The sequence below is a fragment of the Theobroma cacao genome, chromosome 1, assembly GCF_053813885.1.
Source record: "Theobroma cacao isolate CCN51 chromosome 1, ASM5381388v1, whole genome shotgun sequence".
Classification (NCBI taxonomy): Eukaryota; Viridiplantae; Streptophyta; class Magnoliopsida; order Malvales; family Malvaceae; genus Theobroma; species Theobroma cacao.
In genome coordinates this window covers 40,390,342-40,412,181 of record NC_142639.1, presented here as the reverse complement: position 1 = coordinate 40,412,181, position 21,840 = coordinate 40,390,342, and the positions used below count along the sequence as shown (strand labels likewise).

The 21,840-nt window shown below is 34.1% G+C and overlaps 4 protein-coding genes, 1 non-coding gene and 1 pseudogene across 6 annotated transcripts; 2 read left to right on the top strand and 4 right to left on the bottom strand.

Moving 5' to 3' along the window:
- Positions 1 to 2,304: 2,304 nt before the first annotated feature.
- LOC18614235 (uncharacterized) lies at positions 2,305 to 3,065 on the bottom strand. The gene has a single exon (XM_007051895.3). The coding sequence runs from the start codon at positions 2,869 to 2,871 to the stop codon at positions 2,470 to 2,472; it is 402 nt and encodes a 133-aa protein (XP_007051957.3). The 5' UTR covers positions 2,872 to 3,065; the 3' UTR covers positions 2,305 to 2,469.
- Positions 3,066 to 3,664: 599 nt separating this feature from the next.
- On the bottom strand, positions 3,665 to 8,706 carry LOC18614234 (EXS (ERD1/XPR1/SYG1) family protein). The gene is made up of 15 exons (XM_007051892.3): positions 8,593 to 8,706; positions 8,462 to 8,506; positions 8,131 to 8,250; positions 7,912 to 8,045; positions 7,743 to 7,781; positions 7,515 to 7,607; positions 7,311 to 7,427; positions 7,067 to 7,162; positions 6,623 to 6,736; positions 6,360 to 6,413; positions 6,003 to 6,050; positions 5,215 to 5,365; positions 4,757 to 4,922; positions 4,309 to 4,378; positions 3,665 to 4,173 (listed from the first exon to the last, which is right to left on the bottom strand). The coding sequence occupies exons 3-15, from the start codon at positions 8,213 to 8,215 to the stop codon at positions 3,919 to 3,921; spliced, it is 1,422 nt and encodes a 473-aa protein (XP_007051954.1). The 5' UTR covers positions 8,216 to 8,250; positions 8,462 to 8,506; positions 8,593 to 8,706; the 3' UTR covers positions 3,665 to 3,918.
- Positions 8,707 to 10,573: 1,867 nt separating this feature from the next.
- Positions 10,574 to 15,012, top strand: LOC18614233 (SET domain-containing protein). 2 transcript variants are annotated; one of them, XM_007051888.3, is made up of 16 exons: positions 10,574 to 10,686; positions 10,785 to 10,878; positions 10,979 to 11,153; positions 11,244 to 11,349; positions 11,448 to 11,530; positions 11,640 to 11,666; positions 11,787 to 11,962; positions 12,090 to 12,203; positions 12,377 to 12,457; positions 12,608 to 12,672; positions 13,345 to 13,401; positions 13,574 to 13,645; positions 13,828 to 14,076; positions 14,257 to 14,372; positions 14,487 to 14,582; positions 14,744 to 15,012. In XM_007051888.3, the coding sequence occupies exons 1-16, from the start codon at positions 10,636 to 10,638 to the stop codon at positions 14,892 to 14,894; spliced, it is 1,713 nt and encodes a 570-aa protein (XP_007051950.3). In that variant the 5' UTR covers positions 10,574 to 10,635; the 3' UTR covers positions 14,895 to 15,012. The 2 variants fall into 2 exon arrangements, with proteins under 2 accessions (XP_007051950.3, XP_017970026.2); XM_018114537.2 differs by having other exon boundaries at positions 12,599 to 12,672.
- A 173-nt stretch (positions 15,013 to 15,185) lies between these two features.
- LOC148764825 (uncharacterized) lies at positions 15,186 to 16,958 on the bottom strand (annotated as a pseudogene).
- On the top strand, positions 16,516 to 16,588 carry TRNAK-CUU (transfer RNA lysine (anticodon CUU)). The gene has a single exon. It is a non-coding gene; the product is annotated as a tRNA-Lys (tRNA).
- A 324-nt stretch (positions 16,959 to 17,282) lies between the features above and the next one.
- Positions 17,283 to 20,110, bottom strand: LOC18614231 (UDP-galactose/UDP-glucose transporter 2-like). The gene is made up of 7 exons (XM_018114212.2): positions 19,717 to 20,110; positions 19,216 to 19,244; positions 18,918 to 19,119; positions 18,260 to 18,502; positions 18,048 to 18,149; positions 17,854 to 17,961; positions 17,283 to 17,631 (listed from the first exon to the last, which is right to left on the bottom strand). Exons 1-7 carry the CDS (start codon positions 19,840 to 19,842, stop codon positions 17,371 to 17,373), a joined length of 1,071 nt encoding a protein of 356 aa, XP_017969701.2. The 5' UTR covers positions 19,843 to 20,110; the 3' UTR covers positions 17,283 to 17,370.
- Between the last annotated feature and the right edge of the window lie 1,730 nt (positions 20,111 to 21,840).

The window sequence follows — 21,840 nt, the reverse complement described above, 5'->3', positions numbered from 1 at the left end:
TACTGTATTAGTTCTCTGGAGGAAAAAAACCATATGCAAAAACCTTGAGATGTTAGGTTGCATGGCAGCCAATGAAAGCATTTGAGTCCAAGATAAGGATATGTATTTGTTGCTTGTTGGCATAACGGGCAGCATGTTTGGGCCATAAAAGGAGTCAAGCCAAGCGTGTGGTAGAACAGTTCACTTCATCGATTGTCATATATATCCCGCTGTGGAGAAAATTCACTCATGGCTCATTCCACAAAGTTCTTTGTCAGCTTCAGATCAGCCATGGGATTTCGTTGAATCATGATTGGTTGTTATAAAACTTAGAAAAACAAAAGGGTACGGATGTCAATGATCGGATTGGACCACCAAAAGTCAACAACTCCATGACAATCTCTTACAGGGAAATGGCATTGTGTTGGTGAGTCTAATCAGGGTTCTTTATCATAATTTTTACTTATCTATTGTCATTGTTGCGTTCCACTAAAGTGAATATTGTCGTCCACAAAGGAAGCATATGCATGAATATTCTTGTTCGTCATTAAGACACTAGGAGCAGGGGCGGACCTTATGTGATGGGGGACCATAACTTTTAAAATTTTCTTCATAACATATAACAATTTTTTAATTTTTTTATATATTCTATCACTAACTCCTTTTTATTTAATAATTAATATAAATAATAAAATAATAAAATAATTTCACTTATCTCATTTAATTTTAATTTTTTAATTTTTATTATTATTATTATTATTTATTTATTTATTTTTATTCTATTTGTTCATATGTTATAAATTTCTATAAATATTTTTTTCTAAATTTTTACAAACCATTAACCATATTCTTTTTTTTTATTATGTAATATGTGGTATTTGCCTTCTACTTGTAATGTTCTTCTTTTTTATGTTACATAAATTTTATTTTTTATAATTTTAATCTTTAAAAATTAATAAATTATTATATAATTCTCAAATATAAATTATAGTATTACATTGTTACTTAAAATTTCATCAACATATCATTTTTTTTATTTATCTTGATTATGTAAGAGAAAACTAATTTGAGTATATTTTTTAATATGCTTTACATTTTATATTTAGTTAAAATGAAATTCTCTCGAATATATAGTATTTAAATAATTCTGATTATATAAGAAAAAATTATTAATCTTATATATCGTTTTTAACTATTTATATTTTACAATTTATAATTTTATATTTAGTTTCATATTTCTATTATCAATATTTTTATTATTAATTGAATTTAACATATTAATTTTTTAAAATTTTAAACTCTTATTCAACTATATTTGGCCTCCTAATAAAATTTGGCTAACTTTGTCCCTGACTGAGAGTATAATTTTGGACAAGGATATATTAAATTCACTTCTGCAAAATAATTTGGGACTTAAATGGTTAATTAGATATTCCATCTAAACATTTTATTATTTGACAAAATATTCGATATAAAAAAATATAATTAAGTACTTGTATTCTATAAACATTCGATAAAATTAAGATATTCGATCATAAAATATCTTATTTCAAATTGGATTTACTATTGCAACAAGATTCGAACCTCAGCCCGAATCGAACGACTTGGCTTTTAATGGTTTGGAAACTGATGGGTCCAAGTCACAAGCTTAGGCCGGACTAGGTTGAGAGCAGCCCAATACCAGAATCTTATTTTCGCAGGCTTAGAAAGGAGCCCTCTTCTGTTTTCTGTCCATTTTTTTTACATAATAATTAAAAAACATTAGAACAAATGGAAAATGTCAAATTGGTATGGATAAAAATAAATCCAAAGTTGTTTGGTTGGGGTGGTAATTTCATAGCATTATTTCTAGCTTGTACACGTGGTAATTAATAGAGGATTTATTCCTCCACCCCACCTGTTGATTAATGGAAGGTATGCCCCCACTTTGGCATATATATATATATTGCCATTTAGCTTCATCGGAGAACAAAGAGAAATGTTGGTAGAAATTATTAAGACCCTTCTTCTTTGTAGGTATAAAATGGTGAAGCCGTCATTCCAGTAGACAACTAATGGATTAATGAGACATTGATCCTGATAATTAATTACCCAACTTTTGTCATTGCTTAATGCTTATCTTACCAAGCTTTCCAACATTCCATCTTACTTAATTATCTTGATTTGTTTAATCACTTGTACCGGAATGGAATATGTTTGGGCCTCTCTGTTTTCATGTTCAAGTTTCAAGCTTCACCTCGTACAAGGAGAAAAGCTTTCAAGTTTTTACGACGGGCCTTCAACATCTATATTATGTACTTACGAAAGAGATTCAATGAAGGAATATAATAAACAAGAAGTTCGATCCATTGATCAATCTTACAAGTATGAAGAAGAATGTTTAATTCGGGTATATCTTATGTTCTTACAAGAATGTTTCGATTCTTCCATTGATGAGGAAAACTAAACAAACTATAATTACAACCAAAAGTAATTCTGAAGTGAACAAAGCTACCTCAATGACTTCCTAGACTTCATAGGGGTGATCTTGATGACAAGTCCAGGAAAAACATCATCGGGATCATGAATATGAGGATTCTGCTCCACGATAAATGGATCACCACACTTGTCGCTGATGGAGTGAAGGGTTTCTCCTTCTCCGACAACATAGATTTCATCACAGGGTCTGTCCAAAAGCTGTCTCCCTTTGACATCCTCATCATTTGCTATCGTAGTAGTCTCCTTGCAAGAGTTCAGCAACAGTAGGGTTAACAAGACGAAAACACAGCACCAAGAAGCTTCATCGGCTAAAGATATTGTTAATGCATAAATCTGCCTCTGAGAAAGATTGCAAGCCATGGCCGTGGAGAGAGAGAGAGGAATGAGTGATGAGCTTGGGAAATTTATATGCATTGGAAAGAAAGGTTTTCGAGGGGCACGAGTGTGGTGTGAGGACCAGTTTTGGCGGTTTATAATGGTGGGGGTGTGAGAGGGAGTTGGGGGAAGGAGAGGCAAGCTTGACAAAGAGGCCACGATTTGTATTACGTGAGTCACCTTCTTTGTAAGGGCAAAAACCAACCCCGTAGGTAACTTTGTTTGAGTCCCGGGGGGTTTTAAATATTCTTTCTTTATTTATTTCTTAGCTTGTCATTGCTTCGAAACCTGAAAGATTTCCCAACACAACTGAAAAAGAACAATAACAAAACAATACATTTGCTTTTTGTTTTGCTTTACAGATGGGAAAAGTGCTTCTTTCATTCCGGAGGAAATTTGTGTTTTTTTTTCCTTTCTTTTTGCGTGTTTAGATAATTTGGATGATTTCCCCTGGAAACCTGACTGCTTATTACTTAATTGGTTAAAGAATACTATCAAGTACAGTTCTTTCCACGCTCCCTCTTACCCCCAGAAAAACAAAAGAAAAGAGAAAACTTTCCGGCAAAGACATGGAGTTTCTATCCTTTTGCATCACCATTGACATGGTCTCGTAAGAAACTTGCAAAGTTCGAAATTGGGCATTGATTTGTTTTCTACTTCCTATTCGAATTTTATCAGTTTATATGATTTCAATTTTTAATTCTCTTTCTCCCACTATTTAATGAAAAGAAAACTAAATAAATAAATTAAAGAGAAAACCTTATGATTGTGATATGGTAACCAAGCGTCAATTGCGGAAGAATTCACTATGAGATGTGACAACACTGGAAACTAGTTCAAATCTAGAGTAACTTCTAAATCTCCAATATGATATAATGTTTAGTCAAGGTTATACATCTAGGCCGCGTTCGCAAATCAAAACTGGTCCCCAACAAACTGTAAGGTATGAAAATCCAACCTATTGTCCAACTGTAATAGGGGGCAACCAAAATGCAGCTAACTGCTTTTAAGGCTGAAATAATATGTGGTATCAGCAAAGAATGAATTTAATTTGATGCTAACTTGAAGCCAGAGACTCTGTGTAATCTATACATTGTGATTGGTTGAGCCTAGTAATTTTTCATCCTCTCTTGGGATGTCAGTCATGGGAAGCTGAAAGCCGGACTTGGTGATTTTATTCCACTCATTTTCTACTCGAAAGAAAATCCATTGGAACCTTCTGAGCATCTCTAAGGCGGTAACCATGAAGACAGTCAAGTAGTTGTGGCGGAGATGAGCAGACAGTTTGTATGTCCATGTGCAACGCAAAATCAAGTTGCTCCCAATAACCCAAAAATAAACCTACCAAGTGAAAAAAGGAAAAAAAAAAAAAAAACAAAACAAAAGGCAATTATATGCACATGAACTAGCTATCTATGAGACATTATCTTGCAGAATGAAATGGCATGAATAACTAACGGCACCTAAGATCCTTACCCATTGTCGGCCATATAACAGATTGGAACAATAACTTGGTTTGTTGAACTTGAAAATTCTAGTGAAGACACTGACAAAATAAAGGAAGAAAACATCAGTATGCATGCCATGATAGAAAATTCGATAATTACGGGATGTGTAGCATTCTCTGGTTCAGGTAAGGTAAATTGAGTTGAGGTCATATGAACTCAAGCAAAAGCAGCATTTATTAACAGACTAAAGATATGTTCCCTCAAATGGTTGGTGTTCTAAAGAGTTACTGAAACAGTATTAAGTAGAAAAGCTATTTATATTTCCTTATTCAACACTTATGCTTCCCGTGTGATGTTTCAGCTGCACATGCCACATTTAAAATGAACTTAACATTAGGTGCAAAAATGCCAAAGTGCCCCTTCAAAAGCTACATATAAGAGTGTCTCTGTCAGGGAAAAGGGAAATGTCAACATACCTAAGGTCCCAATCACGAGTCACGTCCCAGTAAAATGAGTAGAGTGAGTTAACAACACTTGAGAAAAGCCAGAGGCGACGGTAAATATATGTCCAACTATCAGGTAAGACATGATATTTAAGGGCTGAAAGAAAAATCACAGGGACTGCTGTCGAATACTTCAAAGCTGAAAACCACATGCAAATTGGGTTACAACAAAACAGATAGATAGCAGTTAAAGGGAAAATGGCTAGAACAAGAATCAGGTGTACAACAGTCACATAGCCCATATGAGATAAAACAAGCGAGAGCTAGCAAAACAAAGTACTGACTAAGTTCAAGGGTCTGCTGACCACAAAACTTGACAAATTTCTTGGGGCATAACATTGTACACCTTACCAGTTCATAGTTCCATATCCCTATCTGACTAGATGTAAATTAACAAGAAAATAGTAAGCATCAGGGACTAGATGCATTACCATTGAAAAGGGTTGCCTTCTCTTTTGTGTCCTTGTACTGCCGCAGGCATTGCATTAGCCGCCAAATGTAAGGGATAACAAGCACTAGTGGAATTCCAACTGAGTGACTACCACAAACCGAGTCAGCCTCAAACCATGCGATTGTTGCCACCTAAATGCCAAGAGAAACCTCATCTTATTAATCTAAGATGATCAGCCTTGCATCAATACGAAAAGCTACAGCAGTTCAAAGTTATGGTATGAATTGATCACAACCAAATCTAAGCATAATCATATTTAGAATTCATAAGAAAGACACAGTATATTGCTCTTTGCTTCTTTACATCATCACTAAACGATAGATACAACCGTTAGCAGATAACCACAAGCATTGTTTAATTAGAAGACCTCATCCAAGCAATTTAACAGCTCTATTCTAAAGCATTATGAGACACAACATTAAGACTTAAGTTCAATTAGCTTTAACTCCCCTAAAAACCAGAAGAAAGAGTAAAGGCCTCACATGCTCATCAGGTCTTGAGTGTTATGTTACCTTCCCTCCATGTTTGAAAAGAATCAAATTTTAACATTGACTATTTTTCATAGAATCACGGGATCAAAAAATTACCTAGGTAACATAACTTACAGATATTGAAAGTGCTAGGCTGTCAAGAAGGGTTTTGAAGGTCTTAAATCCAGTCAATTTGAGATGAAATAAAAATTCCTACCAAGGCACTAAATTTAAGATTTTGAGCACTTTTAGCCTTTTATAAATAACCTACTTAAAAAGCCTTCAGTATTATAATTACCTGGCGATGAACCATTCGACAGACTGAACGCTCCAAATCTGAAAATACCTTCACATAAGAAACAATTACAAACAATTAGAAAAATAAATCCAACTCCTCTTATGAAACCAAATTCTAATACCATAACTTTAGTGTACGTCCGGTAGGATAAGAATGGATGAGAAATCAAGAAAGCAGGTACTATGACATGCAATCTATTTGCATCTGACAGCAGGAAACTAAAACCTTCTCCACAAGAGTATAAAAGTATGATAAAACATTTCATAGGACAGTTCCATTAATTGGTACAATATAATGACTAAGAGAATGAAACTAATAACTTGCTTAAAAAGATGAAATGAGGTTATAGGTTCATACCTTGGCCATGGAGGTTAGAATGTCAGCCAAGAAGAAGTCAGGAAATGAAATTGGCTGTTACACAAGTATTAAACAAGTAAAAATGTGAATGCATGTCAGCCACAGAGAAACTCAAGTAATTGTTACTTAAAAAGAAAATTACAAAGAGAGATTAAAGAGAACCCAACTTCAAAAAATCACATCCAATATGAAGAAAAGCTGATCTGCCAATGCAGCTTGCTAGCTCAAGTAAAAAGGGAAAGGAAGCTACACTAGAAACTTGCCTGCAGTGGGAGGGCTATCTGCCAGAGTGTTCTTAGCAAGAAGTAACGAGATGACAAATAGAAAATATCGAAGGGGAATACCAAAACCAAAGCAACAGCAACATACAGGATCACCTGTGATTTGTATTTAAAAAGTTCAGAACCATCAATACATGTCAAATAATCCATTGCATAATAATAAGTCCATATAATCTATTCTAAAAGACTACAAGAGAACACTACAGTCAGTCACAGAAACATATGTATTCATACATATATGCACCAAATCATTATTGGCATCTCATATTTGCTGTGAAAAATTAACACAGAATAATAAGTACTAAAGCTATAATCACTAAACCTAATGGTTGAAACAAAACGCAAGACTAATGTCTTGCATATATGCACTTAAATTGAAGGGATACAGAGATGAGATAATGCCAGAAAGCAGGGCAGATATTACACTGGTTGTGATGCTGCCAATGACACTTCTCCATGGGAGTAGAGATAAAGGTATGCTGTCATGCTAGTTGGAACTATAATTGTCATCCATATGCTACACTGCATATAGCAAAATAGAAACTGGATATTAGAAAAGGAATATTGCATTTTATTTGTCAGGTTGCACCATAATCTGAGGACCAGATGCTCAATAAAGCATATGCAGTGTAAAGATCCGAATAACATGAGGAGTGATTAGCATGAGTACCTTCCATATTTCTCTGTGGGTGAGATGGTTTTGATCCAGATCAAATATTTTGGCATAATTAACACTACTCTGTGAGAAGACCCATAAACACACTCCCCATAGCCAAACCATCATTGTCTACAATTGCAATACCATGAAGTAAGATTCGACAAACATCTGATATCAAGAAGAATCTGTAGTCAAACTGAGGAGATGTTAACTAACCACGAGAAGGAAAGGGTTATAATATAGGAAAGCCTCATACAAGAATAAGTCTCGCAGGTCTGCGCTCATTCTCATGACTGAGTCCCATCCAATCTATTTCCCAAAAAGGAAAAAAAAAAGAAAAAACCTATATTAAAATCTTTAAAAACCAATCAAGAATTTCCAAAACAAATTCGCACTAAAATCCACACCACTGATGGCATCCTAGCTAATTGTATCAATACTGACCTTGCAACAAGTGAAGCCCCATATCAAAAACAATATGACCTGGAAAATCTCTTCCATTAGAAGTTCATCAAAATTTCTTTTCAAAACTAACAAGTAAGAATTCCGATTTAACAAATGAACTAATTATGAAGAATTAAATACTGAATGCATTTTCAGAAAAAAAACAAACCTTAAATCTCCATAGAAAGGTAGGAGAAGGCATTATCGCCGCGGCATGCAAAGGTGAATTTGCACCCTTCATTTCACCTAGCACCAACGGAAACACGTAACCTTCTTGAACACTATTTCCAGGTTCTCCTGCGCCTAAAATACATTCTAATTTTGTTAGATAAGTTTAAATCTACGTAAATCATTATTAAAAGAGATGAAAAAGGTTTATTTAATTTACCTAGGTCAGAAAAAACAGCTTTGCCTCCTGGTTTCCGAAGATGAGGACTGTGAGAAGATTGGATCGTCGTAGGACTTTCAAACATGACTTTGACTGACTTAAATGGATCTTAATTACATCCTGCGACAGTAAATTCAGTTTCATTTTCTCAGCCAAAGATATTACTAAAAAGCAATTTATACTAACATTTCCATAGCTGAATTTTAATGATAATTGACACCAGTTAGTAACATCAAGTAACGAGTAAAGTTTGTGAAATGTCGGATCAAATGCGAGAACCAATGATCGGATCCGGAACGAGAAGAGAAACGGAAAGAATAGAGTTCGGTACCGGATTGGAGCGGAACGACGTCGTGGATGTGCGGTAGTGGCAGATCTGGAAAGGAGGTGTAAGAGATAAAAGAGGAACTCGGAAACAGGGAAGAGGAAATTGGAGAGAAGGAGAGAGGAGAGGTGCATTACCCTTCAGCACGTCGTCTGTGCTGAATGCATCGTTACCTTTCCCCCTGTTGCTTCGCTTTCTATCATCTTTCCGTTGGTTTCTTCCCTTTCTTTTTTTTTTTTAATTAAAGACACATGCAATCTCTTTTATTATTATTATTTTTCAATTTTTTCTAAGTCAGGTAATATGGTACCGAAAAGAAAAATAGAGGAAAAAAAGTCTCAATTGGTTCCTATAGAAAATTAAAACAAACAAAAATAAAGATTTTCTTATTTTTTTTATATTCATAAATGGTGTGGAAGAGGAAAAGTCATAAGCCTTTATCACATTGATTTCGATATTTTCATATTCCATAAATTAATATTTTAAATGATTTATTAATTTTTTCTATTCATTAATGGTAGGAAAAGAAAAAATTATTAGACATTATTATTATATTAATTTTAATCTTTTTCATATTTCATTAATCAATGATTTTAAGTGAAAAAAGAAAAAAAAATCAATTTCATTTGAAAAAACTTTGCATGTTCTACTAGTTACTTAATTTAATAGAATGATAAAACAAACCATAAGATATTGTCACATTGATTTCAATATCCTTTCATATTTTGTTAATTAATAATTTATTTATATACATTATATAAAATACGAAACGACTAAGTGTTTTTGGCGCTGATTATGGGAGCAAACTTATAGAGCGGGGCCAGGACACACGGAGGTTTAGACAAATGGCGAATGGTGGGTTGGTGGGTTACTTGTTATTTTTTTATAATCTTATATTATAAAAAATTTAAAATTATTTTTTAAATAAATTATATGTATTTATTCTCTAATCAAATATTAAAGTATTTAATACATTGAGAACATAATAAACGAGATATTGATACTACTTTGCTAACTCGAACTCCTCTAACTTTTGTCACTAAATTTCATAGGAGAAAATAAGAGAAAGAAAGTTAGATTTGGGTTGGATTTGAGCCGTTGATGGCACATTTAAGTAAAGTGTGACAGTCAAACTGTCCCCGTTTGATGCAAAGTTTTGGTTTAAGAGGGAAGCAAGGTCTCTGTCTCCTTGGACATCTTGATGGGGGTTTCTCTATTTGTAGGCACACTACCAAGGGAATGTGAAATGTGGTTTTCTATTGGCCAAGCAATGTTCTTCATTAATAAGAATATAATTGCTTAAAGATTAAAACTATGGATGAAGATGATGACTAACTAGCAATGTGGAGGCTTAGATGCGAAGATTAGGTAATAGTGTAGGAGTAGCAACGTAGCATGAAATTTGTTTTATTAAATTATGCACAGGTAAATAAAATTTTGGTGTCATTGAGAGCATATGGTTTATATTAAATTTTAGATTTTAAAAGTAATTTATGACATTTTGTTTTATGTCATCAATAAAGACTAATATCATATATATATATTTGTTTGGATATAATATTTTAAATAAATTATGTTTTTTATTATATTCAATTAAATCTTTTTATTTTTAGTTTGTGTTGAATAAATTCTTATATTAACAATTAATTATCGTTATTAAAAATATATTTATCATTTTATGTCATAGGATGTCACATGTTAATATAATCACATAACATTTTACACTATCTATATCAACACCACATCACTATAATAAATGATAAGTGTTATTTTAATTATAAATAGTTAGTGAAGTACTAGTTATGAAGGCCTATTTAGTTAAATATAAAAATATAAAAATATAAAATTTTGATTAAATGTAATTAAAAAAGAATTTATTTAATTTTCTTATAGTTTTAAAACTTTTAAAGTATTTTACCTTGCATTAATTTAATTTATTTTAATGTAATTATGTCAATCCACTTGGTATCTCTTTTGAAAGTTTAATTTTTGGCTGTATGTATCAGTGTACATTCTTATTACTAAAAACTATTTGCACTTATTAATTACGAAATAAAAAAAATGGAAAGTAAATAGAGGTGGGTAAAGCGACGCCGTTGAGATGCCCTCTAAAACCCTTAAACAGTTAAACCTCACTGGACCGTCGTTAGGCGTTAGCCAATTAATCATCACCAACGAAAATGGCGAGTCCAGAGGAAGCGCAACTCGACCTCTTCCTTCAATGGCTCCAGGTTCAGTTTTCCCCGATACCCTGAACTCAATTTTACTTAAAGTCTTAACTCTGCGTTTTAATTTCTCTCATTCAACAAAACAACAACTTTTGATTCAGGCAAACGGAGCTCAATTCCGCGGTTGTCAAATCAAGTATTGCGATTCCAACAAAGGCTTCGGTATTTATTCCTCCGATAATACCCACGAAGATGGTTAGTAAGTAAAACCCTTTAAAAAGAAGTTAAAGAACCAGAATGATACTTAGTTGCTGAAAATGTTTTTGTTAATTTTTATGGAAAAAAAACTGGGCAGGGGTTATTCTTGTTGTTCCCTTGGATTTAGCAATAACTCCGATGAGGGTATTGCAAGACCCTCTTATTGGAGCAGAGTGTAGAGCAATGTTTGAAGAAGGAGAAGTTGATGATAGGTTCTTAATGATTTTATTTCTTACTGTGGAGCGTCTCCGTAAGAATTCTTCATGGAAACCGTGTGTATTTCGTTTATTTCGCTGAGTTGTTGTTTGGTGTTCTTTTTTTTTTTTTTGTATTTATTTATGTGGATTGAAAGATTGGGTCAGGTACCTTGATATGCTTCCGACTACTTTTGGGAATCCACTTTGGTTTATGGATGATGAGCTGTTGGAGTTGAGAGGAACAGCCTTGTACAGAGCAACTGAATTGAGGGTAAATATTAGTATTTGGTTAAACTTTGTTTCCCTTGAAGATCAATGGATGAAATTTTACCACTCACGATGATGAAAGATAGTATAATTGTTTTACAGAAAAAGGATTTGCTAACTGTGTACGAAGACAAAGTGAAGGATTTGGTCAAGAAGCTTCTGGTTCTCGATGGAGATTCAGAAAGGTGTATATTTATTACATTAAAAAAAGTTGCAACCAAATGTTGTGAGTAAATTTTTGAGTTTCTGGTCTTGTCAAGCATATATTCTTATTTTCTTTTGCTTCATTTGCAGTGATGTGTGCTTCGAAGATTTCCTTTGGTAGGAATCTCCTCAATGAACTCTTTTTCTCTCTCTCTCTCTCTCTCTCTTTTTGGGTTGTGGGGTGTTTCCGGCACTTCGACTATGCTGGCTAATATTGCATGATTTCCATCATGCTAGGGCAAATTCTATATTTTGGTCGCGTGCTTTGAACCTTCCTCTTCCGCATTCTTATGTATTTCCTCAAATTCAAGAAGATCAGGAGAAGGAGATTTCCTGTTCAGTTGACAAAAGTTCTGAGGTCTCCACCAGTAATATTTATAGTGGATCGCCAATTAATGAAAATGATGGAAAAAGTGAGGTTATGCTTCTTACTTATCAGTTATATGTGGCATAGGTCTTTTCTATGATTAGATTTTACAGCTGAAAAACTTACCGCATTCCTGTTGAATTGAGATTAGAATTTTATTTTTTTTTAATTAGGATTTGAGGCTCATGGGAATGATACCGGAATGCCTGGAGTGACTTCCACATCAAGACAAGGAGAAACTGTCTGGGTGGAGGGTCTTCTCCCTGGCATTGATTTTTGCAACCATGGTAGGCTAATTTTTATTAGTCATTAACTCTCTAGTTCATATTGGTTCTATCTATGTTGCATTCCTGGTTTTTTATTCTTGATTCTCATTTGTAGTTTCTCTTTCCCCCTCACCCTTTTCATTGCTTTTAACTAATCCAATTTTGAGGTTTTTGCTTGTTAATTTTACATTTAGACTTGAAGGCAGTGGCGACATGGGAAGTTGATGGAATAGGATCAATAACTGAAGTTCCTTTATCCATGTACCTTATTTCTGGTAGTCTCCTCTTTCCCTTTTATGGATTTAAATGTAACATGTTCTGATGAAATCTATGATATTTGTAGTGTTTCTTCCTTTTTTTTTTTTTTTTTAAATATCAGAACTCTAACCAGTGGTGGCATTATTTTTTATGCTCAAAATGGAAAGCTTTACAAAGTCCTTCGCTGGTTGAGAAAGAGATTTCCATTAGTTATGGAAACAAAGGCAATGAGGTACTTCACCTTGTCCTGGAGATATTCTTATTTTCCTAACATGAATTCTTTCTTCTGTACTTTGAAAAGTTTTATATGTTAACAGTGATAGCCTCCTCTGGCCTTTCCGTTACTCTTGTTAACTTCAAGATGTTTGCTGTTGTCTGTGAGCATATTCCGTACTTATTGCAGTGACAAATGACTTGTACAATTTCTATATATTCTAGAAGTATCTCAATGTCATAGATTATTCTTGTATTTAATCATCTCTTTTTGTTATTATCCCATAATGAGGATATCTTTGAATTGAATTATGGTCCTTTACAAAGTAGAAAAAGAATTTTTTTAAATCTGCTCCTTGATTCTGTGTAAATTGCATAGGTTTCTATTGTGGAAAAATTACATGATTAAGTTATTTCCAATGATATTGATGCATCTTCCTTTTTAGATGATCTTTTGGTGGCTGGCATGTTTGGTGGCTAGCATGCCACATGCTTTCATCTCCGATCATGACCTGTAAAATATGTGTAATAGGTTGTAGTTTTATCTTAGCTCTCTGTCAGTTTTACAATATTGACTTCTTGAGTGACACTGAACTTCTCTTATAATCAATATATATTGGCACTCTTATCCGGGGCATACATACTTATTGATGTCTGTGAAGCCATGTTGATTACCTTGTGTTTGACCCAGGAATTGCTTTACTTGTATGGATTCGTTATCGACAATAATCCAGATGACTATCTCATGGTATGTTTATGCGAAAATTCGCAGTTTGTCCACTTGTGTTTTAGGAATGATTGTTATTTAGGCATTGATCGTTTGTGAGGAGATAAACTGAATGACTTGGGGCTTTCAACCAGATCCTATTCTTTCATTATGCTCTTCTGAGCTTATGCACTAACATTTGTCAACTCTACAGATTCATTATCCTGGGGAGGCACTCCAGAACATTTCCTTCTCTGACTTCAAAGGACAACTGCTTGTAGGACAGGTCAGTCTTCATATATTTATAATTAGTCTAATGTTCTGCTATGTTAATATTTAATTGAGATGTATTGTTTCAATGACTACATATTCTTTGGTATAACTATTAGATTTGCTATTCTTATGGCCTTTCTCCCTTTTCACCTGAAAACAAGTTTGATTTGCTGAAAAATCTGTTTTGGTTCACAGAATGCTGCAATGCGGTGTCTTTTACCTAAAATTTTGCTGGATAGTGGGTTTTTTCCAGCAGGGTCCTCTAACAATAAATCAAAGAATACCTGTGAAGCTGATATAATTTGCAATTTTAGTTGGAGCGGTCACCGCAGGACACCTTATTACTTGAATAAGTTGGTTTTTCCTGAAGATTTTATGACTGCCTTGAGGACCATAGCCATGCAAGAAGATGAGGTTTCTAAGGTTTCCTTAATGCTGGAAGAGGTGCAATTTCTCGTTTGCTACATCATATTGATTCTTCAATCTATTGCAGTTACTGTTAGTCATGTTACACTAAAATACTAAGTAGAATTCCTTAACTGGCTATTTGAGAATTATCTTGAAAATGACAAATGATTTAAACTGTTGCTTTAGCCCTAACTGAAACTGTTGCTCTTCTCCAAGCTTGTTGGGTCTGAAGGAGAAAGACAGCCATCTGAGACAGAAATAAGAACAGCGGTATGGGAGGCCTGTGGGGATTCTGGAGCTCTGCAATTACTTGTTGACCTCCTTCAGAAGAAGTAAGTCATTACAGAATCATCTTAGAGTTTGAATCCTGAACCTCCCTGATTACGTATGCATGTGATTACCTAATGAAAGTTCTTATATCATTACTTGAATTCTCTACGGGCAAGGATGATGGACCTCGAAGCGAGTTCTGGAACAGAGGACTGTGATGCTGCACTTCTTGAGAATGCCCTCATTATTGGAAGCCCAGAGCAGCAAACAAGGTATATGAGAAGTTCAAACTTTCTGCTTTTCATTGAAAACAAACTTTCACTGCCATCTATAGTTTCATTCCGATTGGCTGCTGGTTCATTTGCAAAACTTGTCACCCAAATAAAACATCTTTTGATTAATATTGGATTATCCTATTTGTTTTATTTTGTAGCGCGGAGACAAATGACATAGCCCAGCACAAGCTGATGAGTAGGAACAGGTGGTCTAGTATAGTGTATCGGAGAGGGCAGAAGCAACTGACTCGTTTATTCCTCAAGGAAGCAGAGCATGCCTTGCAATTGTCTCTAAGTGAAGGACATTGAGTATTCATATCATACAATAAGTTTATGGTGCCAAATTTTTTATTTCTGGAACGCTAAAAATAATTTTTCTTTTTGCATAGAAAAGATATAATACAATTATTTATAAATTTTTATCAAATTTCTTAAAATGGGGAATGAATTCCTTTTCATTCAAAATAAGCGATTTCGTTAAGCTAGTTACTTGCAACTTAATTATTATCCACATTCAAGACATGGGATATGTTTTACAAAACTCCACATTCAAGATGTGGTAAATGTTTTACAATCACAGTTCTGAAATGTGATGGGCATCGAAGTTCCTATTCTACTTTGGTCTTGATTGGTTCTTCAAAGCCAGCTACATCCCTAATCCCCCATCCAAGGGAATAAGCAGCTGCAGCTGCAGCCGCAACAGCACCATTTAAGAGGACTATGCCCACTGACCGTGCGTAGTTTTTGCCAGCAATCTTGGCCCTGGCGATACCAAGAAGAGAAAATGCGAAAGCAGACATGAAGCAAGCTCCAATAGAAATAGCCAAATCGTTATCTGTAAAAGGCTCGAGGATGATGAAAGACAGGAGCGGTGTGTTGCCGAAACCCACAAAAGCCACTTAGGTTACAAGACCATTGTTCCATGGCTTCGTCTCTCCTCCTTGGTCCGGTGGTCGAGTCCCTTTCTGGGCTGTCATTGTTTCGTCTGTCGGAATGTCATCATACTTGGCGAATATGGTTACCACCTTGCATAACAATTAACAAAGCAGTTTTTTTCATGAAGCATGAGGAAAATACAAAACTTTTAATTGACTGATTAAATAGTTGAAGTTTACCATGTTGGACTCGTCGACGTCCATGCCAAGGTATTCGTAAATGCTGGAGGAGCTGTTGCTGCTGATCCTTAATGGCATCCCACTCAGTCACTGCCCTTTCCTTGACAGCTAAATCTTTCTTTGGGCTTGTAGACAAAAAGTCTCCAAGCCTCGGCTCTGTGATATCCCGCCTGCAGTCAGGTTTGCAGTGCCCGATATCACGACTTTGTACCAAATTATTACAGGGTAGAATTATTTATGAGATTAAATCTTTTGTACTTGTAAGAAAAGTATCACTTTTAAACAATGTAATGGTTCGTTATGATTTCTTGAAAAATGCTTATTAAGTCTTTAGAGAAGAAAATCTTTTAAGAAAAGAATGTCTTCATTTTAAGTATTGTAATGATTATTAGTAAAATACTTATAAAATTTCATAAACTCTTTATAAGGATAAGTAGTTGGTGAGTTGTTAGGTTGTCTCACTGGTAAAAGTATGTTTGTAACGAATCATCTAGAGCTGCTCCGATAACCCAACGATGATGTGTCTTGGTCCCTTTGTAATTAATTTTATATTAATAAAATATTTTTCTTTTTTACGATTAAGTGATTGCATATATGGCATTCGGTATACCTTTTGGTTCTAATGTGAATTCCTTTAATTTGATTTATTGTTATTATTAATATTGATATTGATACAATCAAGTATTGACTGATTTGTATGAAAGCATCCACTCAAGTGTCGCACGTATGCTTTGGTGAAAGAGTGCAGTTTCGTATAACCAGTACCAATACTTCTACTACAAATTTAGATGCTTAAACAAGTAGTCATTACAAATGCCCGTCTAGCTCAGTCGGTAGAGCGCAAGGCTCTTAACCTTGTGGTCGTGGGTTCGAGCCCCACGGTGGGCGTTTTTTATTTGCATATCTTTTTGCTTTTGCGGGCTTTAAAATTCAGATGTAAAGAAATGTAAACAAAGTAGTACTAGCTGAAAAACACTTTATATTTCAATTATTTTGTCTCATTGTTTGCATGTATGCAGAGAGAGAGAGAGAGAGATGGGATATTCAATTACCACTTACCAAAGGAGAGCTGGCTGGCAGATACGGAAGAAATGGGAGAGAAGTAGGTGACAATGGCCACCGGGCCTGCATAAACGATGCTCTTCACAGTCTCTCCTTTCCAATAAGGCTCCCTTGGTCTCGTTTTAGCTCCATCCTCTCCTTCAAGCAATGGGCTGCTGGTGGTCTCCTCAGTTATTTCACCAACAGACCCACTCATTTTTACTGCTTTCTCTCTTCACCCTTGATTTCCAATAGTAGAATTAGAGTTCCAATTTTTACCGTTCAGGATCTGTTATCTTTTCACCCCCTTCATGTAAAAAGAATATGCTTTTATTCTTTGAAGAGTTAGCGAGTACGTGTACTCATGCATGGAAGCCAAACTGACAAGTGGTTAACGGACCACTGTGTTGTTGTTTGCTTTGTCAAACGCCAGAATCTGTCCTTTCGACTATGGAGCAATAATTTGCAGTATCTTCATCTATTTTAATTAAAGGAAAAACAGAAGATTCCGACCAAGATAAGGAAAAAAAAAACTATACTATAAATAAAGTTGCCACCATTTTTGGCCTTTTCATTTCTTGTTTAGGGGATGTCAAAAGAAACAAATGAACTACAGTAATAATCAAAGTCTAGACCAAGGGCCTTCTTTCTTCAGTTTCTGATCGGGTCCTCAATTCTTCGCTACTGGTAGAAGGATTTCCAATATTTTCATCTGTAGATGAGGATGAGCTTGAGACACTTTTGTAAACTGGTTTGCTGTCAACTGGCAAGAGTTTCAAGGTGATTCCCATGGCTATAAGCAGAAGTCCAGTCCCATGCTGTTCAGTCAATGGCTTGGTAAATATCAAATATGACAGCAGTAAAGTCACTGCCTTTCTGGCAGTTGTCACCTGTGACAACAATTCAATGAGCAGACCGCTCCACAAAATGGAGAGAATCAACAATGTAATAAATTCATTGCATGTGCGGTGTTTACTAGTGACAGTATTTTCCTTACAAAGGGAAAGGATCAAGTTATGACCACAAACCATTAATAGTTCCATGAATAAGCTATGCTTTAATTGACATAATTGAACAAGGGAAAGAGATTAGCTGTAGTAAGAGAAATGTACCATTGCTGTGGTGGCTGCTCCAAAAATGGCAATGAGGGAAAGGACTGATACTTGTCCAATGAATGTGGCCATGGCTTCAAAGACTAACACGCCATAAACGTATAAATGCTGCTCAAAGAAGAAGATGGTTTAAAGACAACGCTTCATGTGGATCGTTTGGAGACAGAGAAAAGTGAAAAATTTGCAATCTTTACCTGTGAACATGAATTCCATGCTTTGAATAGTTCTCCTGTTAATAGCATTGGTGGTATCAAGAATGGCAAACCAACCACAGTCGAGCAAAAAAGCATTTCCATCTAAGGCATAGTGATAAAAAGCGTTAAATGCGAAGTCACATTATTTCCATGAACAACTATTTTTGCACATTTAAGCATCAACAAAGATAATTTTCGAAAGTTCAAATCACCTGTGTTGTTTCAGGATTCATGGTAAAGATAGCTTCTTGCAAATTACCAAGAAAGGAATCCATTACTAGAGCACCGGTTACCATCACTACACCAATGACACTGAAGTTTGGGGAAGTTTGTGCATCAGCCAAGGTGAAAAGGATCAAACCCACTACTAAAAGTATTGCAGAAATGTATTCATGAGCTGGATATTTCCGTCTCAGACCCGGTATGAAGGCACCCATTACCATCACAGGCAGAACCTAAAACAGTAAACTACTTAAAACCCCAAAACAAGAAAAGAAATATTAAGGAGTAAATTCTAATGTTAAATTAAAAGCAGACATTATTTGGATTAGAGAAACTATCCTTTTCTCTTACTGATAAGCAATGTGATACCAACAATATTATCAGTTCTGAAATTAACATTTCTCAGTATAAAACCTCTGAAATTTCACTGGAATTCTCAGTCCAGTCAATTGTGCAAGGAGACTGATAATGGCTAAACTTTGACATGAACATGTTAGTTCAGAAAAGATAAAAAAATCATTGAGGATTACAATTCCAATTTTTCAGTTAGTGCTAAGTACTCATCAAAAAAGCAAGTAGCCAGCTAAATTTGGAACCTATAAAGAAGATATTAATGCTATAGTCAAGGGGCTTGAATTTTCTGTTTACCTTGGTGGATTTGAACATGAGCTGTGCTGGGTAGTTGAGAAAAGCCAAAGACCCTTTTGTAAGCCCATGGGAACCCATAAGAACTGCAGAGAGTTTCACATAAGTCTTCCATGGGTTCACCATTTGCTTTGGAGTGAATCCTTGTAGATAAATCAGCAAAAGATAAACAAATCCTTGAACAAATGTGAAATACCAGCCATAGCTGAAACAAAAGTGAAAACCATCCTCAGAGTAGGCCCTTACTAAAATTCCATATGAAAACTTGATTACCAAGAAAAATAAGAACTATAGCAGTTACCTGAAATGTAGCCTGTTGTATACATATTCCTGAGAAGTAGCAAAATATTTAATTACCATAATTAAAAAGAAATTTAAGCACATACTACATAATGCATGAATATTTAATGTAATCTTAAAAAGAATCCTCACTTTAACGATTTGTTCAGAAAAAGGTTAAAAGTGATTGCCTAAAAAGGAAATTTCCAACAAGCCAATAAAATATTTCAACAAATAGAGTTTCCATAACACTAACTAACCATATTGAGAAAATCTTTTCAGAATTGATAGCATTCAAACTTTGTTTGGTTGCTGAGAAAGTGGATTAAAAACGATGAAAAGAAAAACTAAAAAAGCAAAAAGAAAAGAATCAACTCAATCGGTTTCTCTGTAAATTGAGTGCCTCGTGTATCTCTCCAACTAAAAGAAAAAAACTAAAGACTCTAACTTTTCGTTTTTTCTTCTCCTTCCCCACAACTTTCCCATAAACCAAAAGACTTGAAAAGAGAGAGTAGAAAAATACCTCACAAATGCCGTTGACAAGGTAACCAAAGAAGAACCCAGAAGAGCAAATGAGAAACTGTTTCCATATCGGTCTATCAGAAAGCGAAATCCCAAACAAAGAACGAGCTTGCTCTTCGTTTTTCATTGCTATCTCTGTTTCTTTTTGTTTTTTTTTTCTTTTGCTCCACCCCTGTTTTCTGCTCACTCCAATTGATTACTAAAAACAAAAAAGCCCCGTCACTTAGTGCGAGCTACGAAAACGAAGTTGGATGACATCAACCGTGAAAACCTGTCAATCAACTTTCCCTTCCCTTTGCATGTTGACTTCGGTAGCGGTTTGGTTACGTCTAATTATTCTGTTCAAGTACAAGCAGTAAATGTATTTTTATACTCTGCTCTGGCTTTTGATGAAAAAGAGAGAAAACAGAGGAGAGAGAGAAGAAATATTAGAAGGGGTGGATTCTCTATATGCGTTTTCCCGATAAATTTATAGTACGGGGAAAATTAAGGAGTTACCATTTATGGACAACCTTTTGAAGAATAAGAGAGTTTTCGGGCTAATTTTTCGGCTTTTGTCAATCAGGACTTAGGGAGTTTGATTGTGTGAACAATTGCATAGGATTTAGGGATCTTCGAATGAGGATTGCCACACTGGATTAGAGATTATATATTTTTCTATTTAAGCTGATGTGTTTTATATTCTAATTGTTTATTATATTAGGTTTTAATTATATAAGAAAAATATTTTGAGAAAAAGAATTATGTTTAGGCATAAGAAGGGAGAAAATAAAAAACAAAGGAAAAGTGATTAAATGCACAAAAGATATGAGCCTTGTTAATTTTTATCAGTTCATTCTTGATTAAGATAATTAAGTATGGTGATTGAAACTCTCAAACATATCCAATTAATGTTTAATACATTGACAGATCACCAAATACTGTGACTTCGTTAATGAAGTGTCAAGCTCTTCATTAGAGCAAAGCCTTAATGCCGAACTTGTAACGAACAAAAACAACGCAGTCGGTTTCTTCCCTCCTATGCTTGCTTGGATCAAGATGTAAGGCCTAGCCTGAGATACTTCCAACGCGCAGTTCATATAATTCTCATTAAAAAAAAAAATTGGTGATAGTATAAAAATTATATATTATTAGTATATTAAATATTAATCGAACTATCAAATTTATGTGTTTTACTTAAATTATAAAAATAATAAAAAAGATAAATATTAGGTAATTAACTAATTTTTCTTTTAAAAAAAGTCTCAATAAATGTTTCAAATTTTTCAAAATCGGGTTATATGTACAATTACATTCTATCACTTGATAACAAAGTAACAGTTTGTAATTGTGCAAAGGTAAAAGTTTAAAAATCATTAAAAATAAAAATTTTTAAATTTATGAGTATTTACTTATAAAAATTTTTAATATTTAAATTTATTTACTATCACGTGATAATATTTAATTTGTTGATAATATATAAAATCTATACATTGATCATATATTTAAAATAAATTTTATATGTATATAAATATTAATTTAAAAAAAATATTTCAAAAAAAATAACTTCGAAGCATATTACCATTTTTTATTGAAAGGTTAGTCATTTATATATGATGCTTACAAAGGGAATTACAAAACCAAAAAAAAAATATTTATTTACTTTTATTATTAATTTTAAAATTCATCTTATTATATGCATAATTATTTTGATTATACCGTTATTAAACGTAAAATGGAGCCCCAAAAAGTGTAACAATTTAATAAATTATTCAAGGTATTATCCTTTTTCATAGGTGATAAGTGTATCTTTTGTGGTGGGGAATTCATGGCTTATCTCGAACCCAAAGCCGTAACATGTGAGAACAAAAACTTCGTATTCACGTTTTCGATTTACAGTAACGGTCACATCCAAAAATATCAAAAGAACGTTGAATACTGTTGGCATTACATGTGAAAAAAAATTGAGTTGTTAATAAGGTTACAAATTTCTTAGTCCACGGGCCAGGAGGATCCCAAAAAAAAACCTCATTCACACGAGATTTTACATGAAAAATAATAATACAATAAATATAAAAAATAATTATATTATATATAATAATAATAAAATTAAAAATTAAAAAATGATAATCATCACCGCTTAGAC

Excerpts from the sequence above, each read along its gene's own strand:
- LOC18614235 (XM_007051895.3), bottom strand. The coding sequence starts at position 2,871 with ATGCATATAAATTTCCCAAGCTCATCACTCATTCCTCTCTCTCTCTCC.
- LOC18614234 (XM_007051892.3), bottom strand. The coding sequence starts at position 8,215 with ATGTTTGAAAGTCCTACGACGATCCAATCTTCTCACAGTCCTCATCTT. Across the intron at positions 7,163-7,310 it reads CCCACAGAGAAATATGGAAG|TGTAGCATATGGATGACAAT; the intron begins GTACTCATGCTA and ends TGCTATATGCAG. Across the intron at positions 4,379-4,756 it reads ACTCGTGATTGGGACCTTAG|TGTCTTCACTAGAATTTTCA; the intron begins GTATGTTGACAT and ends TTATTTTGTCAG.
- LOC18614233 (XM_018114537.2), top strand. The coding sequence starts at position 10,636 with ATGGCGAGTCCAGAGGAAGCGCAACTCGACCTCTTCCTTCAATGGCTC. Across the intron at positions 11,667-11,786 it reads TGCTTCGAAGATTTCCTTTG|GGCAAATTCTATATTTTGGT; the intron begins GTAGGAATCTCC and ends CCATCATGCTAG. Across the intron at positions 13,402-13,573 it reads ATCCAGATGACTATCTCATG|ATTCATTATCCTGGGGAGGC; the intron begins GTATGTTTATGC and ends TCAACTCTACAG.
- LOC18614231 (XM_018114212.2), bottom strand. The coding sequence starts at position 19,842 with ATGAAAAACGAAGAGCAAGCTCGTTCTTTGTTTGGGATTTCGCTTTCT. Across the intron at positions 17,962-18,047 it reads CATGGAATTCATGTTCACAG|CATTTATACGTTTATGGCGT; the intron begins GTAAAGATTGCA and ends TTCTTTGAGCAG. Across the intron at positions 17,632-17,853 it reads GAGCAGCCACCACAGCAATG|GTGACAACTGCCAGAAAGGC; the intron begins GTACATTTCTCT and ends TTGTTGTCACAG.